This window comes from Alternaria ethzedia (genome assembly GCF_023757985.1).
Source record: "Alternaria ethzedia strain BMP 0044 chromosome Unknown scaffold_64, whole genome shotgun sequence".
Classification (NCBI taxonomy): domain Eukaryota; kingdom Fungi; phylum Ascomycota; class Dothideomycetes; order Pleosporales; family Pleosporaceae; genus Alternaria; species Alternaria ethzedia.
In genome coordinates this window covers 26,020-49,800 of record NW_026056257.1, presented here as the reverse complement: position 1 = coordinate 49,800, position 23,781 = coordinate 26,020, and the positions used below count along the sequence as shown (strand labels likewise).

Here is a 23,781-nt window from a genome sequence, read left to right as displayed (position 1 = left end):
CGGATGATCGACAGCACTAGTCCAGAACCGGTCGAGGGCTGTTGATACATTCAGAACCTGCGCTATACTACCACAATGTATGCCAGACTCCTATTCTTTTGAGGCAATGCTGTTCTTGCATTCAAATTAGGTTCGGGTTAATTCGAAGGCCCCGCATTGGTTGACAAGGCCGCATGCTGCGTGTCTGGGGCTGGCTTATTAGCTTCCTTCGCTTGTTTCGCCCGCTTCTCTTCTCTCTCACTGAACCTGTCGCCGAAGAGATCGAAATGAGGGCGCATCACAATGGTGTATTTGACGAACTCCTCCATGCAGTCGACAAGTCGATCCCTGTTTCCGCTGGGCATCAGCCTGCTGCCGGCATCCTCCTCTGTGAACTGCTTATATGCCATGGGTATGGAGCTCTGGTTCGGTATGACGAACATGCGCATCCATCGACCAAGTATTCGCAGGGCGTTGACCGTGTTGAAGGACTGCGAACCGCCGTTCACTTGTGCGATTCCGAGGGTACGGCCCTGGGTCGGACGAACAGAGCCGGTTGACAGTGGTATCCAGTCGATCTGGTTCTTGAAAACGGCCGTCTGAAAGAAGAAGTCTATCAGTATGGTATTCACCAAGCATGTGGAGTTTCAGGACGTCAACTTACGAGAGTCCCATGCTGCTCAGGACATATCCATATATGCCCATCGCTCCACTTACTCAGTTCGCGTAACTCTTGCACTTTGGGATGTGTGTGTTGTACATCGTCCTTGACAGGCAGGCCAGTGGGGTCGTACATGCGAACGTCGCAGCCAAGGCGGAAAAGTATTCGACTCGCCTCGTACGACAGCAAGCGCGAGTAAGATCTGCCCTGTGTCAGTGTTTTTCCCTGACAGCACCCATGAGACATCTTGCTGACAAATTCGTACCTTGATCGCATGCTTCCGTGCAGGACTACCACCTTAAGCCTCTCATCTCCGCGTTGGAGCAATTGTGTGTCCACCATCTTCAGTGCAGTGCTGAGTTCTAATTGAGCCACCCAATCGTCCTCGGCATCTTTCCCCTCAAGTATGAATGGCCGGTAAGCCTTTCGAATTTCCACATCGTCTTCAGAAGGTGGTATCGCCAATGAGCGACCTTGATACGCGGGATCGATGTCGAGTTCAGTTCGTGCACGTTCGGCCGAGGTATTGTTCAGATCTCCGTTCGGTATCGTTGCCATTGTACGTGCGAATTGCAAGGAGGTGCGCAGAGGTCTGGGGGTGATGGTGCTGCGAACACCGATACTGAGGATTGAGCGGTAGATTTTCATGAGCTAGCGCATGTGGATGCGTACGAAGTGCGTCGAGATGTGAAAGTGAAATCGCATCGAGCTGCTAGCAAACTGGCATTACATTCCTACAAAGGTGACTTCGGAATACCGTTTATAGACGCGCAGGTAGCGGCGACACGAGAGTGCCTGGGAAAACACGTCATGGTTAACAGGCATGTCACTCCACATGTCCGATTCGTCGAGATTTCACGGACCCTGCGTCCCGACCCCGGAGCCTCACTTGGAATCCGATGGCTTCCAAATACTGTCCAAACTTCATAGCTAGGGCTGGGACATGTACCTTAGCCAAGCCATGGTTTAGGTCCGCCCTGCCTGCTCGCATCAGCGTCCATACTCTCCACTTGGCCGTCAGGAGTCTTGGTATGTGAGGTACTCGGTGTCAGTAGATGCGGGACGTGAAGCATGGCATGCAGTATGTGATGACCTTTGCGAATAAAATTATAGAACACGAGGCATTTGGTAGTGTCGTACTTGCACTTGGTGGGAGGTGCTGTAGTGGGGATAACGGTCGAGCACGTGGAGGGGTAGCCAGAATGCTTGGCGACGTTTTCGCTCCCGGACCCCTGCAAACGTCGTCATGGTGAAAGTTGTAACTGAGAGTATCTTACCCCCACACCACAACTGAGCAGCAACATGGAGTACGACACTTTCACAGCACGTGAGTATACGCGCGTCTATACCGGCCGCTCCATGACTAATCGGCACCAGCGCAGTACAGCACCAACGACGCGACGTCGTTTGCCCACACTTCGGCGCGCTCGCGATGGCCCATCATCATCACCCAAGGCATTGACGACGTGCACCGCTCCCTGCACGACACCAAAGACGAGACGGCCATCACAGAAGGCAAACAGGTCGTTGCAGAGCTTGCCAAGCTGAAATACGAGCTCCAGCACGACCGCGAGCTCACTCCGATCCCCGATGATGGCGAACGCGATGTCGATGCATACAACAAGGAATTAGCGGCGAGAGGCAACCCCAAGTGGCACAATGTGTCTTGGCTATACGCCGAGTGCTATCTGTACAGGTATGTAGGCCTGAGTCGCTCAATGGCGCGTGCTAATGGCCATAGGCAGACGCATCGCAAGCATCTTTAAGCAAACCACCAAATGGCGCTCGTACGACATCTTCGCTCGCCAGAAGATGGAAACCTTCAAATCCTCTCGCCCCGCCGTCATCGAACTCGCCGCACGCTACAAAGACATTGTCACCGAGCTCGAACAGAAGAAGACAATCAAGGGTGCAGAGTCGCAGGAGCAGCTCGAGGCTGCAGAGAAGGTCCTGTTCACCGAGATGTGCGAGATCTGTCTCTGGGGCAATGCGACGGATCTGTCCTTGTTGACCAACCTGTCATACGAGGACATCCAGAAGTTGCAGGGCTCTGAGGCGCGCAAGAACTCCGAGAAGAACATTCTGGTCAACGACCTAGACAAGGCGTTCGAGGTTCTCACGCGGGCTCAGAAGAAGGGCAAGAAGGAACGTCGCGTTGACATTGTGCTTGACAATGCTGGCTTCGAGCTCTTCGTCGACCTGATTCTCGCTGGATATCTCATCGCTTCTGGCCTGGCGACGAACGTCGTGTTCCACCCCAAGAACATCCCATGGTTCGTTTCAGACGTTCTGCCAGCCGATTTCGGTGCACTCCTCATGGCACTAGCCGACCCACAGAGCTTCTACAGCGCGCTATCGGAAGACGAGAAGCACGCTGGCAAGCAGTCCGTACCGCTGTCTGAGACAGAGAGCGCGAATCTGCAATTCCTCTTCCAGCATTGGAGTGGTCTCCACGCAGAAGGCCAATTGATGATGCGACCAAACGACTTCTGGACTGCGGGCGGCAGCTACTGGCGGCTTCCCAAGAGCGAGCCGGACTTGTACAAGGATCTCAAGGAAAGTGAGCTCGTCATCTTCAAGGGCGATCTCAACTATCGCAAGCTAACCGCTGATGTGAGTGCCCTCTTCCACATTTGTTCCTCGCATTACTGACCAACACTAGGCTGCTTGGTCTCCTACCACACCATTCACCGAAGCCATTGGACCAATGGGCCCTGGCTCAGGTCTACGAGTCCTCGCGCTCCGCACGTGCAAAGCCGACGTCGTCGTCGGATTAAAGGACGGAGAAGACGAGCGCATAAAAGCATCAGAGGGGGGCGGCGGAGACAGTGGGGCGAGAAAGTGGGCTTGGAGTGGCAAGTGGGCTGTTGTCCAATTTTCGGACGGAAAGGCCTAGTCGACCAAGCACATCTAAAGTTATGGACATGTTTGAGTGTGGATAGACTATAGACATTAAACTTAGATATGACAGAAGAAAAGTAAGTACATGACATGATTGAGCGCCGGGCTCTGTCGGCCCCAGGCCGCGATGAACTTTTTAGTAGACGCCTCTCCTGATGTCGGAGGCGATCTGTTGAAGCTCCTCAACCGTCGGTGGTTGCTTGTTGCCCTTCAACAGTTTGATCTTGGAAAGGCTCTCCATCTCTTTGATCTTCCTTGCGACGAGGCCGTTTTTAGCAGGTCGTGGTTTTGGGACACCTCGTTGCTGAATGTGCCCCTCTAAGCTAGGCCTGCCGCTGGTTGATTGCTGGGAAGGGCGTGCCCTATCTCTATGGAGTACATCTGCACGTGCAGTAGGCTGGTCGTGCGTCTGTCTGGGCTGTTCACGAGGTCGTGCGACTTCTGCTTTCGCCGCTGAATGTCCTAGAGCCCTAAGATCTGTTGCAAGTCAGTACTGGTGCGAGGAGATTGAAGTAGACTGCGACGTACCATGCAGGAGTTTGTGACCATCTGGCTCACTTCCTCGCCATTGTCCATTGTCACGCTTAGCCCACAGCCTCCTCATCGCGTCAAGCTCAAGATGATACTCTAGAGCGCCGGATACTGGAATGCTACTGCATATTGCTACCATGTCCAGCGTTTGGCTGTGCACTTCGGCGTCTGCATTAGCCTTCACGAGTACAACTTCTAGCGTGCTTAAGGGTTCTCTCGGTTGGGGTGGAGGGGAGTCTCCGCGGCATACAAACTCCAATGAGTCGGGACGCTTCGCAGATCGGAAGCTGAGCTTGCGACGGAGGATCTTCGGCCCCGCTGGACTGGCTGAGCGACTCCGTTCTGTTGGTTGAGTTGGGGTGCTGTCCTGACCAGTGATGAGGGTGGTCACTGTGCGTAGAGAATCGATCACGATGGAGGTGTCTTCCTGGGCGTCCTTCTTCCTCTTAGTTGCGCTGCGTACAACTGTAGCTTCTGCGCTAGGAACTGGGAGCTGGATACGGATGTTTGCAGCACGGGAGAGTGCCGACTTGACCATGTGAGGTGGCGTACTGCTCGTCCAGCATCCCCAATATTTGCCGATATCCTTCTCGCCGCTGGCGTTGACTCCACCAATGTCAGATAGGTCGATGAGAAATAGGCTGTCGCGATAGAGGATGTCTAGTCCCAGCTCGCGCGCCTGCTTACATACCATCAATGCAGGATGCATCATAAAAGATCGGATGTCGATGGTGCTCGGGCCACGGCGGTGCCGGCGTCGTGGCTGGGGTGTGACACGCGACTGGTATGGTGTGATGGAGACCGCGCGTTCTTCAGCGAAAACGTATGACAATACGTGATTGACTATTGCCTGGGGAAGTTGAAGAAAGGAATGCGTCGACTCTGTGGGACCATTGGTAGCTTTTGTCGTAGGCGCCGTGTTACTCAAAGCGCTGATGGAAGTAACGTTGGTGGCGTAAGACTCTGCTGTCGAGTTCGACGAGGCTGAAGATCGATCCGATTCGTCGACGAGTGATTCGTCAAGCATTATCATACACTCTATGGTGTGCGCATCCCACTTGTCGTCAAGACTTTGCGATGCCGCTGAGGGAGGTATCGACTCTTTTGCCATGACGCGTCTAGGCTTTGCGTTCACATTACAATGACGCGATGATCCAGCCTTTGGTGGTGGTAACGGCTTGTTCTGACCGGGGAACAAGTCCTGCATGTACTTCTTGGTCGTAGCATATGCTTTGGGGTCGAGTGCGTAGTTCGCGAAGTCAACGCTGAATCGAGGGTCTGGAAGCTGAAGTGCGAGCATGGAACGGGGCGTAACCTGCGCCATAATGGTGAAAGCCTCCTGCCTGTTGTCGTTGGAGGGCTAAAAATTGGTAAATGAGTGACGATGATGGTGATAACCAGAGAAGAAGAAGAACAACAACGAGTGGACGAAAGCCTGCGCCACTAGATATGAAGGTAACGACAGAGTCAGAGTCCAGCTCTCAATGGTGAACGATCGACGTGATCATCAACGAAGCTGGAGAAGACGATAACTCCATTCTTAACCCACATTAGATGACGATCACACCTTCTACCCTGTCTGCTTCCCATGTACAGACAGACCCATGGCTAGCAGATTCAAAAGCCGTTACGAAAACGGGCCGGGCACAGATGTGATGTAACCGTATGTCCTTAATCTTTGGAGGCGACGTGAGGCCTGATCGTTTACCTTGATCCCATTCGCTCGATGTCAATTCTACCCACAAACATTTCTAATGGCGCTACTAGGGTATCTTGATCAATTGATAATTGCCGTTGATAAGGCTCCGTCGCGTGGTCGAGATCAAGGTACATTACTCAATTACGAGCAGAGGTAAAGGAGCGGGAAGGGCCTGAGGCTTCATCCGAGACTCAGAACGTTCGAGCGTCAATGCAGAACGAAAACCTGAAACCTGACGTACCCGATTCGGCAGATCGACATGGCTGGGAACTCATCGCGAAGTGGAGACGATGCGCGAACGCGACCGTGTGCATGCAAGCGTTTGCTGCCTCAGTGGGTGGGGATGAGGCTGTCCAGAACGCACAAGCGACGTGCAATGTTTCATGCCTTGGGCATTGACGAGACCCATGGCGATGGGCGGCTGAAGAGGTAGCCGAGATGTACCGACTGCATATGGAGATGAGATATACTGGAATTGCCGAAGCCTACTATGAAGCTAGTCGCGTAAAAGAGGTCGCCCACGCTCTTCTGCTGCAGGTACTGTTAAGATCGTGCAGGATGAAGGAAACTTGGAAGCTGCCCATGGCGAGTTGAGCTAGCGCCTGTCACGCCAAGCCCCCGTTGTTTTCGAGGCCTGAGGCCTTCCGTCCGGCCCCACATGCGCGTCACGGCCATGCACCTCGCCTCGTCGGATTTGCCTTCGAAGTCGCGTCTTCTCCTTGACACATCACTACAACATGCGCCCGATGCCAGGGCATGCTCGAGAGGGATTCGCCATCGTGTGGGCTGCCTTTACATCCGTGTCTGCGGCGAATTGAGAATCTGCACCAGGGCGAGTGGCCCCTACCCATTGCATAGTTTCTTAATGTCCCATCCAGTATTGGAAACAGTCGACAAACCCCCCAGCCACTGTCCGGATAAGCCCGGGAAGGCTTTCGCATATCAAGCCAAATCAGCACGCATCGCACGACCATACGCATCGACAAAACATCGTCGAGTCCGAGGCCCTGGTCCACGTCCAAGAAGGCCACCCTACGGCGCCAGCATCATCAATATTATAGCCACTCAACATGTGTAAAGGTGTTTGTATATCTCAATGGGTCACTCGATGGGCTTACAAGTCAGTGCCCCAGCCTCCCCGTTCATGCAAAGCGTTGTAATGGGCCATGATTGCCATGGTCAAATCAAACACATTACATACAGGACCGTCAAGCTTCTATAGATCACTACTTGTTAAGACACCGATGTTCATATAACGACTCCATCAGGATAAATCGTCCGGATTTCCGAATCATGAAGACTCCTGCGCTCTTTCCAGCGCTTGAGCAACCCGCATGCGCGAGGCGTCCAGCCAGGAAACGCGGTAATCGCCGTGAACCCGCTCATCTAGGCTAATCATGGTCAGTTTCACATACCAGTGACTCTGAAGAATCACCCGATGTCGGACGGTTTTTGACTTTGCGAGATTGGGATTATGCATTCGCTGTCGGAACAGAGAATGGTCGTCTTGGGCGTGCGAATCGATCCTGTTCAAGCTCGTCTTCAAAGGGATGTGGTCATTGGCGATACCTTGGTCATGGCATCTGCGCTCGGCGCTGGAATGAATGTTACTCATCAACGTTCCGCACACATACTGTAGCGCGAACTTCATCGAAAATGTACGTATGAAGCGTTCGCTCGTGATCATGCATTTTACAAGTCTACAGGTCGATCACTAATCTCCATATTCACCGGCATCGGCTTAGACGACTACTTACTTTCCGATGCGATGTCTCGAATGAGCCTGCGTACTTCATCGTCGTTCATTCGTTCCACTCCCAACAGCTTGTTGTCATCCAACTGCTCCCAGCGTAGCGCAGGGACTGTTCCTGCAGACCATCGAATCATATCACCGATGACCTCCATGTCGATCTTCCCCGCCATCATGGCCTCAGTCGCGGCCTTGAGCTTTTGATCCATGTCTTGGCTCGACTCCTCCCAGCCATCGCTACCCAGGGTCTCCTTCGCCAGTGCTACCATCTGCTTTTGACTCTTGATCACGCTCGAGATGTAGAAGGAGCGGTTCTCGGTCTCCTCAGCCTTCTTTAGTACGTTGGCGACGGCAGTACTGATCGAAGAAAGCATCGTCCAAGCCATCGGAAGCATTCCATCGTTCATGTATTGAACCTTCTTGCTGCGAATGTCGATGTTGATGAATCCAGTCCGCAGGTTCCAATCAAGGAACGCTCCATTGGATATGGTGGTGTACGTGATCTTGCCTTTCGCGGCCAGATCCTTGATGTGCTGGTAAGCCTGATTCTTCCCGTGGTGGAAGAGCGGCGATCTCGCTACGGGGTCCTCAGGGTCAACGCTGAACTCGCCCATCACTATACGATACACTCCCGCGCAGACAGCAGCTTCGATGATTCGTCCCTGGAGAGTCGGATCGGGCCCAGATGTCGTATCCACGATAGCATCGTGGCCGCGAAGGGCTTCGGCAATTGTCGCGACTGAGTCAGTGTCAACGACCTTGACTGACACGCCAGCAGGAAACTTCTGCCCTTCCTTACGAGCAATAACGGTAACAGTTAATTTGGCTTCAAGAAGACCCTTCAAGACTTCAGCTCCAAGACTGCCGGTCGCCTGTACCATGTTAGTAGATCATCTTCTCCCCGTGCTCGTAGCTATGAACCTACGCCTGCAATTGCGACATTCGTAATCTTACTGGACATGACTGGTGCGCTTGGTGTCGATCTTATGGAGGGTATCGTTTGATAGTGTGGTGGTGGTGTAGACGATTCTGCTGTTCTGGTGGCTTGATGAGGTCTTTCCTGGTTCTGAGAAGCAGGCTCTGGCGATAGCTATATAGGTACATCATGTCGACATGGAAGACTAGGTGAAGTCAACCAAACGTGCGCAGATACCTAGTCATCCTAGATTCGTCCGGATTGCAAAGCATGGCATCAACAGCTTCGCGTTTTCGGTCATAACTCAGTCAGCCTCAAGTTAAGAGTGCCACGATATGTCCGGTACGCTGGTCGTGCGACGGGACGGCAGGGGCCATACTTCCGTTCCGTCACATCTCTCGCGGCCCTGTCTGGATGACACCTAGAAATCGCCTACGTCATGAAATCTCAGCCGCTAAATCAAGGTGCTATCTCGGGCAGAAGACCTAGCGCAGAAGGGCGGGGTTCTAGAGAGTCCCCGAGCCCTGGAGATGTCTGTTAGGTAAACGCCGACTAAAGCAAGCTAGACCTCGGCACAAGCGCCAACGTCGGCGAAGGACAACGATCATACAGTTTATATCAAGGTGTGGTTTTTCTTTCGCGCGACAGACACAAAGCGCTAATCAGAGCTCACTCGTACCAAGAAATTGAAATTGATAGCTACCTAGGTAATCAACCGGCAACTGATCAGAAGCGACATCACTCCCAGGATTCCTGAGACTACTCTACTACTACTACATCAAGCAATGGAGTAAGCATCTGCTTTCCAGATTTAGCTGCCATGGCTAACCAGAACAGGAATAGCCATGCCTCGAACGGTGAAGCCCCATATTATGACCTAGGAGAATACAGACGAGATGCTCAAACGACATCTCACGAAGCGCAAGCATGGTTCGCCCGTGGTCTTGTGTGGTGCTACTCATTCAACCATGAAGCAGCCATGCAGTGTTTTGAGGCGGCGACTGTGCATGATGCGAGTTGCGCATTAGCCCACTGGGGTATTGCTTACGCTGTTGGCCCGAACTACAACAAGTCATGGCGCATGTTCACACCGGAAGATCGCACAAATTCCATCGAAAAGATACTTCGCGCCTTGTCGCAAGCCAATGACGTCGCGGCCGCTGCCTCGCCCGTGGAGAAAGCACTCATCACGGCCCTCAATGCTCGCTTCCCAAAGAGTAACACAGATGTTCCAAACGACCTATCGGCGTTCAATTACGCCTATGCAAAAACTATGCGCTCGGTCTACGAAGAGTACGGGGAGGATCTCGACGTGGTCGCACTATTCGCCGATGCCGTCATGTGCACTCGTCCGCGTCAGCTCTGGGACCTCAACACCGGGAAGACTACAGGCACAGATGTGGACGAGGCAAGAGCCGCTCTGGAGAGGGGCTTGGCACGTTCCGATGGTCTCAAACATCCGGGTCTGTGTCATCTGTACATCCACATGATGGAGATGTCGCCTTTCCCAGAAGTGGCTTTGCCCGCGGCTGACAGTCTGCGACGACTTGTACCTGATGGCTCTCACATGCAACACATGGCCACACACATCGACACAGCCTGTGGTGACTACCGTCGCTCTGTCGATTCGAACTTTGACGCTATACGTGCGGACGACAAATACTTCGGGAGTGGGGCCAAAGCAGCTCTCATCTACAACGCGTATCGATCGCATAACATCCACGCTATGGCCTACTCTGCCATGATGTCTGGTCGGTCTCGGGACGCTCTCTATGCTGCGACACGGATGTCTGAAGTATTGACTCTGGAGTTCATGTCGATCAAAACGCCACGAATGGTAGACTGGACCGAGTGGCAACTTGTAACGCTGCCTCACGTGTTGATTAGATTTGGTCGCTGGGAGGAGATTCTCGAGCTCCCGGAGCCGGTAGATCCGGTTTTACTCTGCGTCTACAAAGCGACAATCCATTATGCCAAAGGGATTGCTTTCGCAGTACTTGGGAGGATAGATGAGGCAAGCCAGGCAAGAGACGCTTTCGAAAAGACCCGTCAGTCCGTACCGGAGGACCGTATGTACAGTCCCTCCTCTCCAGCAGAACCCATTCTAGCTGTAGCGTCGGCCATGCTGGAGGGCGAGTTGGAGTATCGCAAGGGTAATCACTCTCAGGCATTCTCCGTCTTACGACACGGCATTAAGTTGGAGGATAACCTCGCCTACGCTGATCCGCCACTCTGGATGCAACCCGTTCGCCACGCTCTGAGCGCACTCCTTCTGGAGCAAGGCCAGTCTGAGGAAGCCGAACTGCTTTATCTAGAAGACTTGGGATACAGTGATAGCCAGCCTCGTCGGAAAGCGCGCATCAACAACGTTTGGGGACTACATGGTCTTTATGAATGTTTCATGCGGAATGGAAAGCAGGAAAAGGCCAAGAGCATACGCCTCCAGCGTGACATTGCCGTGGCTTCCGCTGACATTTCCATCGAGTCCTCATGTTTTTGTCGACTGTCAGCGTCAAGCAGTGAGCAAAGCTGTCATTCTACATAGATAGCAACTTGCCGGATCGGATGAGTGGAACACTGATGCTATTTCTGTTCCTTTCGTCGATAAATCTATGGCGTGGCGCTGTCAACATCAAACTTCGGTTCTCAATCGCTTGGCATGCGTGAAACATATGCAAATACTGCTCTACGATGTTTATGATCACGACGTAAGACTTCATGCAGATTTAATGGCACAGATTAATAACAGCATTCCAGTAGGCTTTCTTTATAGTGATTGAATCCGACACCGTCATCCATCTTCGACAATCACTTTCCGTCCAAGAACTGCAGCTCCTCGGCTGTAGAAGTGCGACCCAACACCTCGTTCCGCTGCGGGAAGCGCCCAAACCGACGAAGTGCGTCCAGCTTGCTTTCACAGATGCTAGTAATAACACCCTTCAGCTTCCCAAAATCGCTCCTTCGTTTGAGAAGCACGTCGCGGTACTGGGCGAATTTACCGTCCCATCCCTCGACATCCCTCTCTAGCAGCCTCTCATAGTCACGGAACATGTCAAAGTGTGCTTTGTGTAACGATTCTGCTACTGCCAGGCTCTCGCAATGTTCCATCGGCATGTAAAACCAGAATCTGTATGCCAGTCGGAAGCGAACTTCTGAATCCATGGGGGCACCGGAGTCAATCGCTTTGGAAGCCACTTCCAAAGCCAGACTGTCGAAAACGGTGAAGGCTACACGAGCTTGAGCACCTCGGAAGCAGTTTCTTGGGAGTTGGTCAAGCAATATGATCAGACTGATCCAGTGCATAGGCTTGCATGGCTTTGCTGCTGCTATGATTTCCGCTCCGTTTGGTTCTACGACCTGAATGAGTTCGAGCAATGCGCCAAATTTATCCCTGTGGCTAAGTAAGCTTTTGTTCGCGGGAAAGTATCTAGGATAAGCTGAGTACTTACATGCATTCCTGGTCGTAAGCATCATTCTGTGAGAACCATGGCGCCGAGTCCTCGATGCTAGGGCTGATGATGTGGTCGTGGTCTTGGAGATGACGAAACCAAAAGGCTGAGATCTCATCCAGTTTAGCGTGCGACAGGTCGTTTTCGAGAGATAGCTGCGACATGTCTTCAGGGTGATGGCTGCAAGAGTTGTGAAGTAGCTTGGTCGTATGAAGATGTGTGGGGTGGGAAGGCATTTCGGGTATTCTCAACAGACACGTACTTTACTCAGTCCATGACCTATTGCACGACGCGTGATGCCAAGCTGATATGTCAACACAGTTCGACTACATTCGTCCGCTGCCGTAGAACTCGTCCGAAATTGCAAGAGGTCGTCTTGGCTTCTATCGGTGTTCGCTGCGGACTTAACCATCTTTCAAGGTCATGTTTAGATCTAGTCGGCCCGTTTACCGGCACCGCTAAGACGAACGTACTTCCGTTCCGTACTGCTAACTGGGTACGCTACATTACCGTTTCTGGAGTCTGTCGACAGATTTGGTAATACTAGACTTGCGACTACGGGTGTTGCCGTCCCCGACTTCGTAAGCAGACTGTCCCAAAGTCGACTTGTTGACTTTCAAACTCTACTCCACGACCAGAGACCCCGGATTTACCACCAGAGTACGAAATACTACATCACGCGCGGTTCATCGAATGAGCCACGCTCGTATCATAAGTAATCGCGATCCACTGCGTTTGCTGGGCATTAGTCAAGGCCTGCGCGAACGAGGAGAAGGTTCGTCCGCTTCATCGACGCGAGACGCGAGACGAAGAGTAGCATGAAAGTCTGTTAGAGAAATGAACTATGCGTAGGAGCGCAGGCTCAGTATATAGATCGTTGCAATGACATCCTTTGTGTCCATCACATCTCTTCTCAATCTTCTGCTTGCACTACGTACCAACCTCGATCGGCTTTCTCTTTCAATCAGCTCGAACAAAATGCTATCAACCCGAGCATTCTCAGCTCTGGTGGTGGGCTTCCTGTCATCCAGCTCGTTGGCTTTACGAACACGTCAGTCCGAGGTACCTACAGACCTTGTACAGCGTGGTCTCGTAGCCATTGGCATCAACTCCAACACGTCCGATGTGCGCAATGTGAGGATCAGTGGCTCTCAATTCCGCACCAAGTCTATCGTCACAACGATAGCCCTGGATGGCATGGACCAAACAGTCGTCCCATATGGTAGCCAGACGATCACGTATTCGTACGAGACAGGCAGTCTGAAGCAGCGCATTGACAAGGTTTCTGGCTTAGGGAGTAAGTCTTCTCTCTTGATACCGTTTGATTGGAAGCTGACTTTGAGATCCTAGCTCTTTGGATGTTCGCCCGACCTGAACTCGAACCTATGGACTACTCTGTAGTAGTACAAGGTGGTGATGACGCGTTTGCTGCTGTGGTCAGGGGAAGCTATGCGCTTTTTGACCCAACGGCTGCTCCAGAAGGCTACTTGGATGGTACTACGTCCACTGAGATATTTGTATCAAAGTCTGACGATCAATAGGATATCTCGCGGCGTATATGATCTCCGATGGTCAAAAGTGGGATCCGTTGCTGCTAAGCAAGATCTCTGCAAATGACTCCACTCTCCGATTCGAGCCGGTGGAAGGGGGCTTACTACTCCCAGCAGGTTGGTCATCACTTACCGTTCTTGCTATAACCTTTCTAACCTGAGTGTAGTGTTTGACCAAGCACTGAACATGTCAATCATCTTCAACCCCGACACTTACCTACCCTTCGCTATCCGCACATACGAAGACCATCCCTTTTTCGGTCCTTCGACGAACGATCTCCGAGTATACGACTTTATCTCGGTTAACGGCCTCATGATACCCCGTCATTACAAGACCATATACAACAACCAGCGCTTATGCATCGACTTCCTTGCAGACGAAATATCGGTCAACACTGAAGTCGAGCCATCGTTCTTCGATGTCTCAGCCGAACGCGGCGAACTGAGCATTCCCGTTGTTGACCCAGCCCTGACTGCTGAGATCGGTGAGAAGTACACGAATTACATCTGGTTCGGTCGGAACAACTTCACAGTCGAGTCGCTCAGTGGATCGCAACCGTACGCAGATCTACCCGGCGTCTGGGTCGTCCGACCACCTGGTGTATCCGCGTACCGCCAGATCCTGCTTGAAACTGACACCTATGTTGCCGTTCTGGATGCTCCTGCTGAAATCGTGGCGGTCTTGCTCGAATGGGTCAGGATCAACATTGGAAAGCCAGTGTCGCAGGTGTGGGTAAGTCAGCGATCTTAATCCGCCTAATTACTACTCTGATGAGCTTTCCTAACATTGCATAGCCTACGCATCATCATCACGACCACGCTTTCGGTGTCAAGGGCTACGTCCAGAACGGAGCGGAAATCGTCTGTCCTAAGATGGCTGAGTCGTACTACGCCGATATCCCCGGCGCCAAGTTCGAAACCTTTGAGTACGTTATCGTCTATGCCCACCACCAGGCCAAGCGCTAATTTGCTCTAGACGCGGAGCGCCGCACATCATGGAGACCAACGGTTTCAGGGCCACGTTCATCCACATTGAAGGCAGCATTCATGCCCAAGACCATAGTGTCGCCGTTATTATGCCTGCTTGTCCTACCGAGGACAGCACAGTCGTTGTCTTTGATGCCGATCATGTCACCCAAGCGCAGTTGATGGCAACACACAACGACCATAACGAGATTGCTCAACTGGTCAACGCTATGGTGAAGCACCGGGTAGCGAAGTCAGCGGTGTAAGTTACCAAAATACGCTCCCGAAACGTGGTCACTAATTCTCGGTACGCAGTCTAGTCTCTGTTCACGGTGACTTGGCCAACATGACTGATGTCTATGACGGGATTGGTTACTTGTTTCCCGACTATACGCCATTTGACTTTGAGTACCGCGGCGACAATTGTACCGTTTGATGAGGAAAGCGAGGGAGGCGACTGCGACTACCTTGCAACGTCGCCTTCTTTGCCTGTGCAATCAGCTGTGCGAGTAGCTACGTCGTCCAATGCAGCAATGGAAGGTCATGTCGAGAAGGTGTCGCCTTTGAGCAGACAGGGTGGTTGTATTGATTGAATCTGGGCCATTACTGCCGAGAGGGATAGGCTCTGAGACTAAGTGAGAGGACGCCTTGATACTTAGAATCTGTCGCGGTGAGGTATCCGCATGGAAGCATGAGCGATGGAGGAATAACATGCCAGGTGTTCGGTCGCTACTCAAGCAAGCTTCTAAACTCCACTGCGTGGCACTTCGCATGTAGTTCGGTGCTCTCGTGATATGTCTTATCTCAATCTTCCAGTCTTGGATCCTTTCTATTCCTCTCGCTCATTCTTTCACTCATCTGTGTGATCTCCTCGGACGCGTTACTCTCAATCTTCTGAGATCTTTGATCCAACTACAGATATGTCAGTAAATGACTGCGATAGGATTACCGTAATACTCACCCAATGAACAGCCGCAGTCACGCCAAAGAACGCAAAGACGACCACGATCATCGCGATATACCCTTTCTTCCAGTACGGCGCATCGCTTGCTGGATAGAGTGCAATACCCCAGAAAGTGTACAATATCGACTGCACCATACTCATGATGTATAGCGTGACCGATCGAGAAGCGTCATCACCACTGCGTTGAGAGATCACGCTAGCCCATCCGTAGAGAATGGGGTTGACGATGTACGAGGTACCGGCCAAGTAGAATGCGAAGAAAGTTCCAGCGGTCGGAAGATTGGGTATCAACAACAGGATTGAGACTAGAAGCTGCAGAGCGCCAGCTAGTATAACCATCGGTATGCGGCGATTAGTCATGTCGATAACGTAGCCGGCCCCAACGTTGGAGACAATAGAAACGGCCTGTATGCCTAACGGGTAGGTCGTGGTCGCATACGAGGAGAGTTTCTCGCTGTTTGCTTTCATCCAGAGCAAGAACAGACCTTGCAGAACGATGGCTTCCAATGCGCAGGCTACTACTGAGTAGAGAGTAAAGATGTAAATGTCCGGTTTGGCTAACAGTCTCTTAACAAGGGATTTGAGACTGATGTCATGGCTCCAATCTTTCTTCGGTGGCAGGCGACCTATTGCTAGCTGAATTTCCTCTTTGCTGAGATAGGGGGCATCTGTAGACTCCGGCAAGTTGGGGAAGAACATGAGTCCGAAGATGCCGAAGGGGATTCCCATTGCACCGTCTGAAAGCGATTAGTGGCGATGGTCTACCTCAAGAGGTGGACGTACTGATAATAAACACCCATTGCCATCCTTGAAGCGAAGTCTGACCATGCAGACTCTCGTTCATCGCGGTCATCATCACACCAGCGAACATGCTGCCAATCTGCCCAATAGCCGTAAAGATGGCTGTACGTTTGGCGATTTCCAAAGGCTTATACCAGCTACCAAGGATATAGATGGTGCCGCTATAGAGACTTGATTCGAAGAAGCCCTGGAAGAATCGAACTACGCATAGCTGGGTGTAGGTCTTGCATGCCGCAGAGCACATCGTTAGGCCGGACCACACTAGCAGTGTGAAGGGCAGCCAGAACCGGGGCGCGACTTTCTGAAGGATGAGGGCATGGGGTATTTGACCAACACAGCTGCCCGCAGTAAACATGGCAAGCAGAATGCTGTATTGGTCGCCCTCAAGTCCGAGAGACTCCTTCAATCCAGACACGTAGGCATTGGCGAAAGCGCTGCGATCAAGGTAGTTGAAAAAGTATGCAGCGCAGCAATACACCTGGAACATCATTAACTGCCGTTATGTCAAAGGCATTTTCTTCCCACCAGTATAAAGCAATCTGCTGTTGGTTAGATGCGCAACGTGGAGATCTGACGGGTGGTTCCGACGTACCGAGCTTGCGAACCAGTCGCCTTTCGAGATCTAACATGTTGTCTAAGCGTGTGTAACCAGACCGATCATGGTGAGAGCGAAGCATAGCTATTGCATTCATCTGAACTCATGCAGGGACAGCGCGATGTGGAGGTCATGGTGACGGTACCTTGCTGGCCACAGACGAGCCAATCATGTCGCCGATTTTGCTAAGCATGAGCAAGTTTCCGTTATCGTAAGAGAGGGTCCTTCGGCAGCCAAGTCGCAAAATCTCGGGGGCGACTATCGTGACCTGTTGCCCACGCTTGCCTGGTATAGACACAGGGTCCTTAGCCTTGTTGTGGCGAAACTACGGGGCGGAGTCTGGCGACGGCTACCTTCACGTGCGCGATGATTAGGCACCACAACCACGACAATGCGCACAGACTCCACGGCCCGATATGAGGCTATGGGAGAGTCGCACTCACCAGATCTCACTGAGGAACCAGAATCTATATCAACTCTTCGCATCACTAGTCCAAGCCAAACCCAAGCCCCGGTCTGAATCAAAGGCGCATTCTTTTCGTTGACCACGACCCCGTCTCTAAGATTTACCAAGCGCTCTTGCTCTACACCAACCACTCAGGTAGCTACATCGCGATACCACCTTCAACATGACCACCTTCAACACGACCACCTTCAATATGGTCACCACTCCACACATCGTCGCCCCCACAGCCCCCCACACCCACACCATCATCTTCCTCCACGGCCGCGGCAGCGACGCCAAGACCTTCTGCTCGGAGCTCTTCGAAAGCGAAGACACTTCCGTGCGAAAGTTCACCGACATCTTCCCGGGTATAAAATGGGTCTTCCCCAACGCACCATCATCCTGCGCAGTCAGCGAGCGAGAAGTAATACCACAATGGTTCGACATGACATCCGTGCAACGGCCCGATCAAGACGCCGAGTCGCAGAAAGAAGAGCTATGGCAGAGCGTCGCGCAGATTCTAGAAGTCCTTGAAGAAGAGATGAAGCCTGTGGGATTGCGCAATGTGATTGTAGCGGGGATGAGTCAAGGGTGCGCTACTGGTATTTTCACTCTGGTCACTTCTGGTATCCGTGTTGGAGGGTTCATGGGGCTGTGTGGGTGGTTGCCGTTGGCGGAGGAGCTATCCACTCTCATGGGTGTGCCTGGACGAGAGCGGGGTGTGTTTGAGATGCCGTTGCTTTTGCAGCATTGCAAGGACGACGAGGTTGTGCCTGTTAGGAATGGGGAGAAGCTTAGGAAGAAACTTGAGGAGTGGGGTGGGGTCGTGGATTGGAAGTGCTTTGAGGAGGGTGGGCATTGGCTTAATGAGCCTAGGGGTATGGATGGGTTGGTGGAGTTCATTCAGAAGGTTATGAGGGCTTCGCCTTTCCCTATACCCGTTAAAGAGGAAAAGAAAACAGAGGAGAAACCGAAGAGCAGAGATTGGTAGAGCGGTGTAGACTTCTAGGAGGCAAGTGTTTGGATGTTTCCCCCTGGGTGGTGCACGGCTAAGGGAGGACTTCACTGTAGATATTGTTTCATTTCCATATATGGCTTGAATAGACCTTGGAATGGAGATTGCACCCCTACAACCTCTCCCTCGGTGCCTTGCCCTCCATCGTATTCGTTATCCTGCATCTCCCCTCCACACATCCAGAGTATCTGTTTACAGCAAAGTCTTCCCACTCCTCAAAGCCTCCAAATCACCCATAGTAAACCTGACATACCGATCCTCACCCGGCTTCATCCACATAACCACATCATCACCACCACCTACGACCTTAGTGCCAAACTTGTCAATCTCCATGCCCTCCGCCCGCAGCGGCGCCTTATTCTGCTTCTGGTTATCCGTGTTACTCGCTTCCTTAACCAGGCGCAAGAAGACTGGTACAGCGTATCTCGGTAGTTTACTCCTCGAGTACTCCAACAACGCCTTCCAGTCGAACGTCTCGGGACTGACGCCATCGGCAAGTCGGAGAGCGACGCAGCCGGCGCGACCATCATGGCCAGGGACAAGTGTACCGTATACAATGGCCTCGCCCACACCAGGGTATTGTCCGAGGACCTCTGCTACTTCAGCTGTAGACACGTTCTCGCTCTTCCAACGGAAAGTGTCGCCTAGTCGGTCCAGGAAGAACCAACGTCCATCGTCATCCCGCCTTAGCGCATCGCCAGATCGGTAGAACAGATCGCCCTTCTTGAACACGTTTCTCTCGAACTTCTTCGCCGTAGCCTTTGGATTGTTATGGTATCCAGCGAATGCTTCTTCACCCGGTACAGCGACCAAGATCTCGCCACCCTCGTTATACGAATTGCGCCTCACGAATCCAGTCTTGGGGTCTCGGAGTAGCTCTCCAGTTTCCGGGTCGATGGGAACAGGTATGTATACATCGTGAAGAATTCGTCTGATAATAGCACCGTGCTGAGCCACTGTCGTCGCTGTAAAAGGCCCTTTGCTGTGAACCACCATACCCAGAACGCCTTCTGTCGAGTTGAAGAATTCTATTACTTCAGGGACGTTGAAGCGCTCTTTGAATCGGTTCCAGACATCAGGTCGCATGCCGTTGCCGTACATGGCGCGTAATCGGTGGTCTCGCTCCCGTGGATGTGGTGGTGCCATAAGCAGATATCGCGCTGCTTCGCCAACGTAAACGAAAAGGGTAGACTGGGAGTCGTGGATGTCGTCCCAAAATGTGCTAACGGAGAACTTTCGTCCTATCGCCACGCTAACTCCACCTGAAAGCGCTGATAGCACGGATAGGCCACCTGTACCGTGGAATAGCGGCATGCAGCAATACCATCGATCTCCATTTGGCCCGGCTTTCTGGTCAAAAGCCAGGGTTTGCGGATTTCCTCGTTCGTGGAAACGGTTTACCATGAACTTTCCTCCTTTTGGTAGGCCTGTGGTTCCTGATGTGTATAAGAGACATGTCGGATCTGAACCCTTGACGTTCTCTCTGTACTGATCGCCGGGTACTTGAGTGATGTGCTGCTGAACCTTGCTAATCAGGTCTTGATCGACCCTGAACGCTGTGACACCCATCTCTTCCACTGTCGTCCTCACACCCTCAAACCGTTCTTGACATCCCTCTTCGTCGTCAACAAGCACGACTTTAACATCTGCGACTTTGAGACAATGCACCAGTCCTTCTCCTTTGAGGTTGTAGTTGAGATGGGCAGGCGCCGCACCGATGGAAAACAGACCCAACCAGATAACCATGAAGTCTGCGCTGTTCATCATGTAGGTAGCGACCATATCGCCCGGCTTTACGCCTTGGGAGAGAAAGAAGTGTCCCCATTGGACGGCGCCATCATGTACTTGTTGCCATGTGTACGTTTTGTCCCGCGACCAGATGGCTAGGTTGTTGCTGTAAAGTGGAACGTGAGTCGCAAAAGCGTACCAGGGGGATAGCCTCTTAGTTTTCTCTATGTTGACTTAGCTCCGAACTGCGTCTCGGCGTGAGTAAGAGTATCGCTGAGGCTACATACCGAGTTGCTCATAGTAGCTAGCTGCGTTCTTCTTGAACCTCAGTCCTCTCAGGTCTTGTGCAATGTGGTATTTCGCGTTGACGTAGGCTGCTAGCCCGGAAATAGCTGCTACAGATGCAGCAGCCGCTGTTGCATCCATCTTGACTGATCTCGGTCTCTGATTCCTCTCTCGGGTAAATGTTGGACGTGGGTGTGAGAGAGGCACTGGGAGTGAAAAGCTTCAATCCAAGGAGGAAACGCAATGGCCCGGTGTGATCGTCTTCCACAGTTGCCGTTTGTCGGTCCTACTGCTAGCTGAGTCCGGAGCTAATAAGATACCGAGGTCGAGTCAGTTTAGTGGGTCTTGCGAGACGCGTAGTGAGTGCGGGGGTGACCTAGCGCGTCGGACATATGTACAGCGGTTGCTTGTCTTTCGGGGAAAGCTTTGCGAGACGTGGAGCGAGGTTTGACTTATGACGGTGTGTTTGCTGTGGCAGAGGCTTGTGGCTGAGATGGCTACAGATCACGGTCAATGTACCAACGATAACCATCATAGTATCAGAATGGGGCTACCCTTGCATACGGATGACAGGTATATTTCCTTTCTTATCTGAGAAATTGATATGCTGACCTATGGGTGTCATTCGACGCAGCTATACAAGGGCTCGAAATCTCTCGATCGCAAAACGCGTCTTCCCAATGTCTTGGATATGAACTTGGCACAACACGGCCATTGTCCTACTTGACTGCCTTCTTCTCCTTCTTGCCAATGTTCTCTGTGCCCGGTGGCACCTTGAGTCCTCCAAACACTAATGCGCCGACTCCGACCATGCCGGCAGCTCCGGTCGCATATGCCGTCTCGCGGCCCGCCCACCAGTAGAGGGTGCAGAAGATGAGGGGTCCGAGGGAACGTCCGATTTGACCTGATATATGTTAGCAGATGTTCCGATGGAGATGGGAGTCTTGGCTTACCGAAGCTCCGATGGTTGCCCAGCTTGTTGCCTCGCTCGTCTGCGCTCGCCTCGAATGACGAAAGACTGTTGAGGCCGGTAACGACGGTCGCGCTTGTTACGGCAAGAAGCGCAGCGGCCCCGTAAAGTGCGCCCTGCGTCTGGACCCTTCCGAGCATGAGGAAGGCGATGGTGCAGCTTACCACTCCCATTTGGACCACCTTGAGAGGGTGCATCCGCCGCACTACGGATCCTTGGAGGAGGGAGGCGACTAAGCCAATGAAGCCAAGCAATCGGCCGGAGTCCTTGGCCTGGTAGGAGAAGAGGTCGTATGTCATGAAGGGTAGTGAGAACTCCATGCCGCTGAAGAACAGGATGAAGGTAAAGTGTGTAGCGTTGAGCAAAAAGTGCGAGTTCGTTCGGCCGCGAGGTTTCGGTGCTTCGCTGCCTTTCGCATGCCCGTTCGTGGTGCCGTTCTCAGCCCTGCTCGCCGATGGTAGCGTCTCTGGGAGGCTGATGTAGAGGTAGATGGTCTCTGAGACGATCAAGAACAGAGAGAAGCCCGCCGCCATGGCGAACGGGTTCTTGTCCATGACCTGCAAGGTGGATAGGTATGCGCCCAGCGCTGGCCCGAAGGTGAAGGCGATGCTGAAGCATACGCCCACAAGCGCCATGGTCGAGCCTCTCTGACTGTCGTCGCTGATGTCGGTCGCGATGGCCATGGCAAGCTGCACGTTGCCCTCGCTCAGTCCTCCCACCACGCGACTGGCAAGGAAAGTGCGGAAGTCGGTGGCTGCAACCCAGAGCGCAACGCTGAAGATGTTGCCCACCATGGACCACAGAAGAGCTGTGCGCCTGCCATACTTGTCCGAGAGTGTTCCAATAAAAGGAGACGCGACTGCCTGGCACAGCGAGAAGAGCGATCCGAGTGCGCCGCCGAGCAGGACTATGTCGTAGCGGGAGTTGATGGGTTTCGCGAACGAGTTCTTGTACGCATTGAGGCCGGCGAGGATCTTGGAGAGGATCGTGTTCGGGTCTCCGGTTTCATGGTTACGGTAGAACTCGATGAGTTTGGGGAACAGCGGGAGGATGAATGTAAAGGATATCTGTCAGGGTCAGCCCACGCGAGCGGTTACACGCGACGGGGATGACGTACCAAGTCTAGCAGCAGCGAGATGAACAGCACCTTCAACACCCTCTTCCGCAGTGCCGGCGGTACCGGAGTCGTGTCTGAGCCCATGTCGAAGATGTGCGATGGTTATCCAGCCCAGTCGCAAGAACCCCGAAGCAGCGAATGGAGATGTGGACACAAGTAATCGGCGGCAGCTGTCTGGTTAAAAGCAGCGCAGCGAACGAATAGAGGGGAAGGGTCTAGTTCAGCTTGGACTGCAGACCCTCATCTAATGATACACTAGAAATAGAACAAGTCGCGAATTGTGGTCATTGGTGGCAAGCGCCGAAGTGTATTCGGGTCATGACGAAGTTTGGCCGTACGCGGGTGGCTCTGTTCGTGAAACAGGTGGAACAGGTGGGCACGAACCACATACTTGAAACACCACAAGAAAGTATCTGAGGCAGCCACGGCACCGACGCCCACATGGACAGAGTCATTGTACTGGCATGCTGCGAAAAGGAGATGTGGCTTCTGTGAGCGCGCCATGGCTTGAGCAAGTATCGCAGGCGCGGATGCGACGCTCGAGTAGACAAGCCGAGGCAATGTGGAGCTTCACGTCGATCATCCATCCCCAGCATCACCCGACCAAGCCGATAGCGTACGTGTAGACGGCGAGCCTTCCGACATTCCAAATGGTCTACCAAAGATACTCATAACATTCTACATTGTTCCAGGCTCACGATGGGCGACCCCGAGGCAGATCGGCTAAAGGCAATGGCAGCCGTACAGGCCATGTTCGAGAAGTACAAGCTACTTGCAGCTCGTAGGTTGAAGAACCACGTCGTATGGAAATATCAACACCATCCAAGAAGCTGCAACTAATCATGACCAGGACTTTGACCGTGAAGTCATGCTGAATCTGGAGCTTGTGGATGCTACTCTCGATGGCACCGTTACCTACGAGTTCTTCATCGCGCCCAACCTGTCCAACTTGAACAGTATGTAATCAGGTGTTGATCACTACCTATAGCTGAAATGCGCCAGATGTCATGCATGGAGGTGCTGCTGGAGTCATATTTGACATGTCGACAACTACAGCACTCTGTCCCCTTGCTCGGCCTGGCTTCTGGGAATTCATGGGCGGTGTTACACGAACCCTCAACATCTCCTATCTCAAAGCTGTGCCAATCAACACCAGAGTGCGGCTCAACAGCAAGGTAGTGAGTATCGGAAAGCAGATGGCCATGATCCGAGGCGACATGACCAGTCTGGACGGAAAGATCACATATTGTACCGTGGAGCACCACAAAGTGAACGCGCCCGTGATCAAAGAGCATCTAGACGTAGAGACAGCATGGGATGAGGAGTTTGCCAGGGAGTGGAAAGCGAAGGGACTAGAAGACGTGAAGAGTAAAATATGATGAACTTGCTCAGGCCAAACGCCGAGACATGGATTTTGTACACTTGCTTCGTAGCATGCTGTGACATCATTAAGAGTCTT

General features: G+C 52.6%; 12 protein-coding genes across 12 annotated transcripts; 5 read left to right on the top strand and 7 right to left on the bottom strand.

The window, feature by feature from the left end:
• Positions 1 to 137: 137 nt before the first annotated feature.
• J4E87_011033 (uncharacterized protein) lies at positions 138 to 1,198 on the bottom strand (the record flags this gene model as incomplete). Its single annotated transcript, XM_049382600.1, has 3 exons — positions 138 to 578; positions 644 to 842; positions 906 to 1,198. 3 exons carry the CDS (start codon positions 1,196 to 1,198, stop codon positions 138 to 140), a joined length of 933 nt encoding a protein of 310 aa, XP_049227679.1.
• Positions 1,199 to 1,942: 744 nt separating this feature from the next.
• Positions 1,943 to 3,536, top strand: J4E87_011032 (uncharacterized protein; the record flags this gene model as incomplete). Its single annotated transcript, XM_049382599.1, has 4 exons — positions 1,943 to 1,967; positions 2,018 to 2,336; positions 2,386 to 3,253; positions 3,303 to 3,536. 4 exons carry the CDS (start codon positions 1,943 to 1,945, stop codon positions 3,534 to 3,536), a joined length of 1,446 nt encoding a protein of 481 aa, XP_049227678.1.
• A 141-nt stretch (positions 3,537 to 3,677) lies between these two features.
• Positions 3,678 to 5,396, bottom strand: J4E87_011031 (uncharacterized protein; the record flags this gene model as incomplete). The annotated part of the gene is made up of 2 exons (XM_049382598.1): positions 3,678 to 4,018; positions 4,070 to 5,396. 2 exons carry the CDS (start codon positions 5,394 to 5,396, stop codon positions 3,678 to 3,680), a joined length of 1,668 nt encoding a protein of 555 aa, XP_049227677.1.
• Positions 5,397 to 7,520: 2,124 nt separating this feature from the next.
• On the bottom strand, positions 7,521 to 8,482 carry J4E87_011030 (uncharacterized protein; the record flags this gene model as incomplete). The annotated part of the gene is made up of 2 exons (XM_049382597.1): positions 7,521 to 8,393; positions 8,447 to 8,482. 2 exons carry the CDS (start codon positions 8,480 to 8,482, stop codon positions 7,521 to 7,523), a joined length of 909 nt encoding a protein of 302 aa, XP_049227676.1.
• Positions 8,483 to 9,222: 740 nt separating this feature from the next.
• On the top strand, positions 9,223 to 10,982 carry J4E87_011029 (uncharacterized protein; the record flags this gene model as incomplete). The annotated part of the gene is made up of 2 exons (XM_049382596.1): positions 9,223 to 9,227; positions 9,275 to 10,982. 2 exons carry the CDS (start codon positions 9,223 to 9,225, stop codon positions 10,980 to 10,982), a joined length of 1,713 nt encoding a protein of 570 aa, XP_049227675.1.
• A 263-nt stretch (positions 10,983 to 11,245) lies between these two features.
• J4E87_011028 (uncharacterized protein) lies at positions 11,246 to 12,050 on the bottom strand (the record flags this gene model as incomplete). The annotated part of the gene is made up of 2 exons (XM_049382595.1): positions 11,246 to 11,828; positions 11,887 to 12,050. 2 exons carry the CDS (start codon positions 12,048 to 12,050, stop codon positions 11,246 to 11,248), a joined length of 747 nt encoding a protein of 248 aa, XP_049227674.1.
• Positions 12,051 to 12,864: 814 nt separating this feature from the next.
• Positions 12,865 to 14,838, top strand: J4E87_011027 (uncharacterized protein; the record flags this gene model as incomplete). Its single annotated transcript, XM_049382594.1, has 7 exons — positions 12,865 to 13,183; positions 13,237 to 13,380; positions 13,428 to 13,553; positions 13,604 to 14,169; positions 14,232 to 14,362; positions 14,413 to 14,664; positions 14,718 to 14,838. 7 exons carry the CDS (start codon positions 12,865 to 12,867, stop codon positions 14,836 to 14,838), a joined length of 1,659 nt encoding a protein of 552 aa, XP_049227673.1.
• A 368-nt stretch (positions 14,839 to 15,206) lies between these two features.
• Positions 15,207 to 16,657, bottom strand: J4E87_011026 (uncharacterized protein; the record flags this gene model as incomplete). The annotated part of the gene is made up of 3 exons (XM_049382593.1): positions 15,207 to 15,314; positions 15,364 to 16,103; positions 16,150 to 16,657. 3 exons carry the CDS (start codon positions 16,655 to 16,657, stop codon positions 15,207 to 15,209), a joined length of 1,356 nt encoding a protein of 451 aa, XP_049227672.1.
• Positions 16,658 to 17,421: 764 nt separating this feature from the next.
• On the top strand, positions 17,422 to 18,198 carry J4E87_011025 (uncharacterized protein; the record flags this gene model as incomplete). The annotated part of the gene is made up of 1 exon (XM_049382592.1): positions 17,422 to 18,198. The coding sequence occupies one exon, from the start codon at positions 17,422 to 17,424 to the stop codon at positions 18,196 to 18,198; it is 777 nt and encodes a 258-aa protein (XP_049227671.1).
• A 216-nt stretch (positions 18,199 to 18,414) lies between these two features.
• On the bottom strand, positions 18,415 to 20,376 carry J4E87_011024 (uncharacterized protein; the record flags this gene model as incomplete). The annotated part of the gene is made up of 2 exons (XM_049382591.1): positions 18,415 to 20,174; positions 20,238 to 20,376. 2 exons carry the CDS (start codon positions 20,374 to 20,376, stop codon positions 18,415 to 18,417), a joined length of 1,899 nt encoding a protein of 632 aa, XP_049227670.1.
• Positions 20,377 to 20,954: 578 nt separating this feature from the next.
• On the bottom strand, positions 20,955 to 22,406 carry J4E87_011023 (uncharacterized protein; the record flags this gene model as incomplete). The annotated part of the gene is made up of 3 exons (XM_049382590.1): positions 20,955 to 21,139; positions 21,189 to 22,272; positions 22,323 to 22,406. The coding sequence occupies 3 exons, from the start codon at positions 22,404 to 22,406 to the stop codon at positions 20,955 to 20,957; spliced, it is 1,353 nt and encodes a 450-aa protein (XP_049227669.1).
• Positions 22,407 to 23,021: 615 nt separating this feature from the next.
• Positions 23,022 to 23,701, top strand: J4E87_011022 (uncharacterized protein; the record flags this gene model as incomplete). The annotated part of the gene is made up of 3 exons (XM_049382589.1): positions 23,022 to 23,123; positions 23,173 to 23,278; positions 23,325 to 23,701. 3 exons carry the CDS (start codon positions 23,022 to 23,024, stop codon positions 23,699 to 23,701), a joined length of 585 nt encoding a protein of 194 aa, XP_049227668.1.
• Between the last annotated feature and the right edge of the window lie 80 nt (positions 23,702 to 23,781).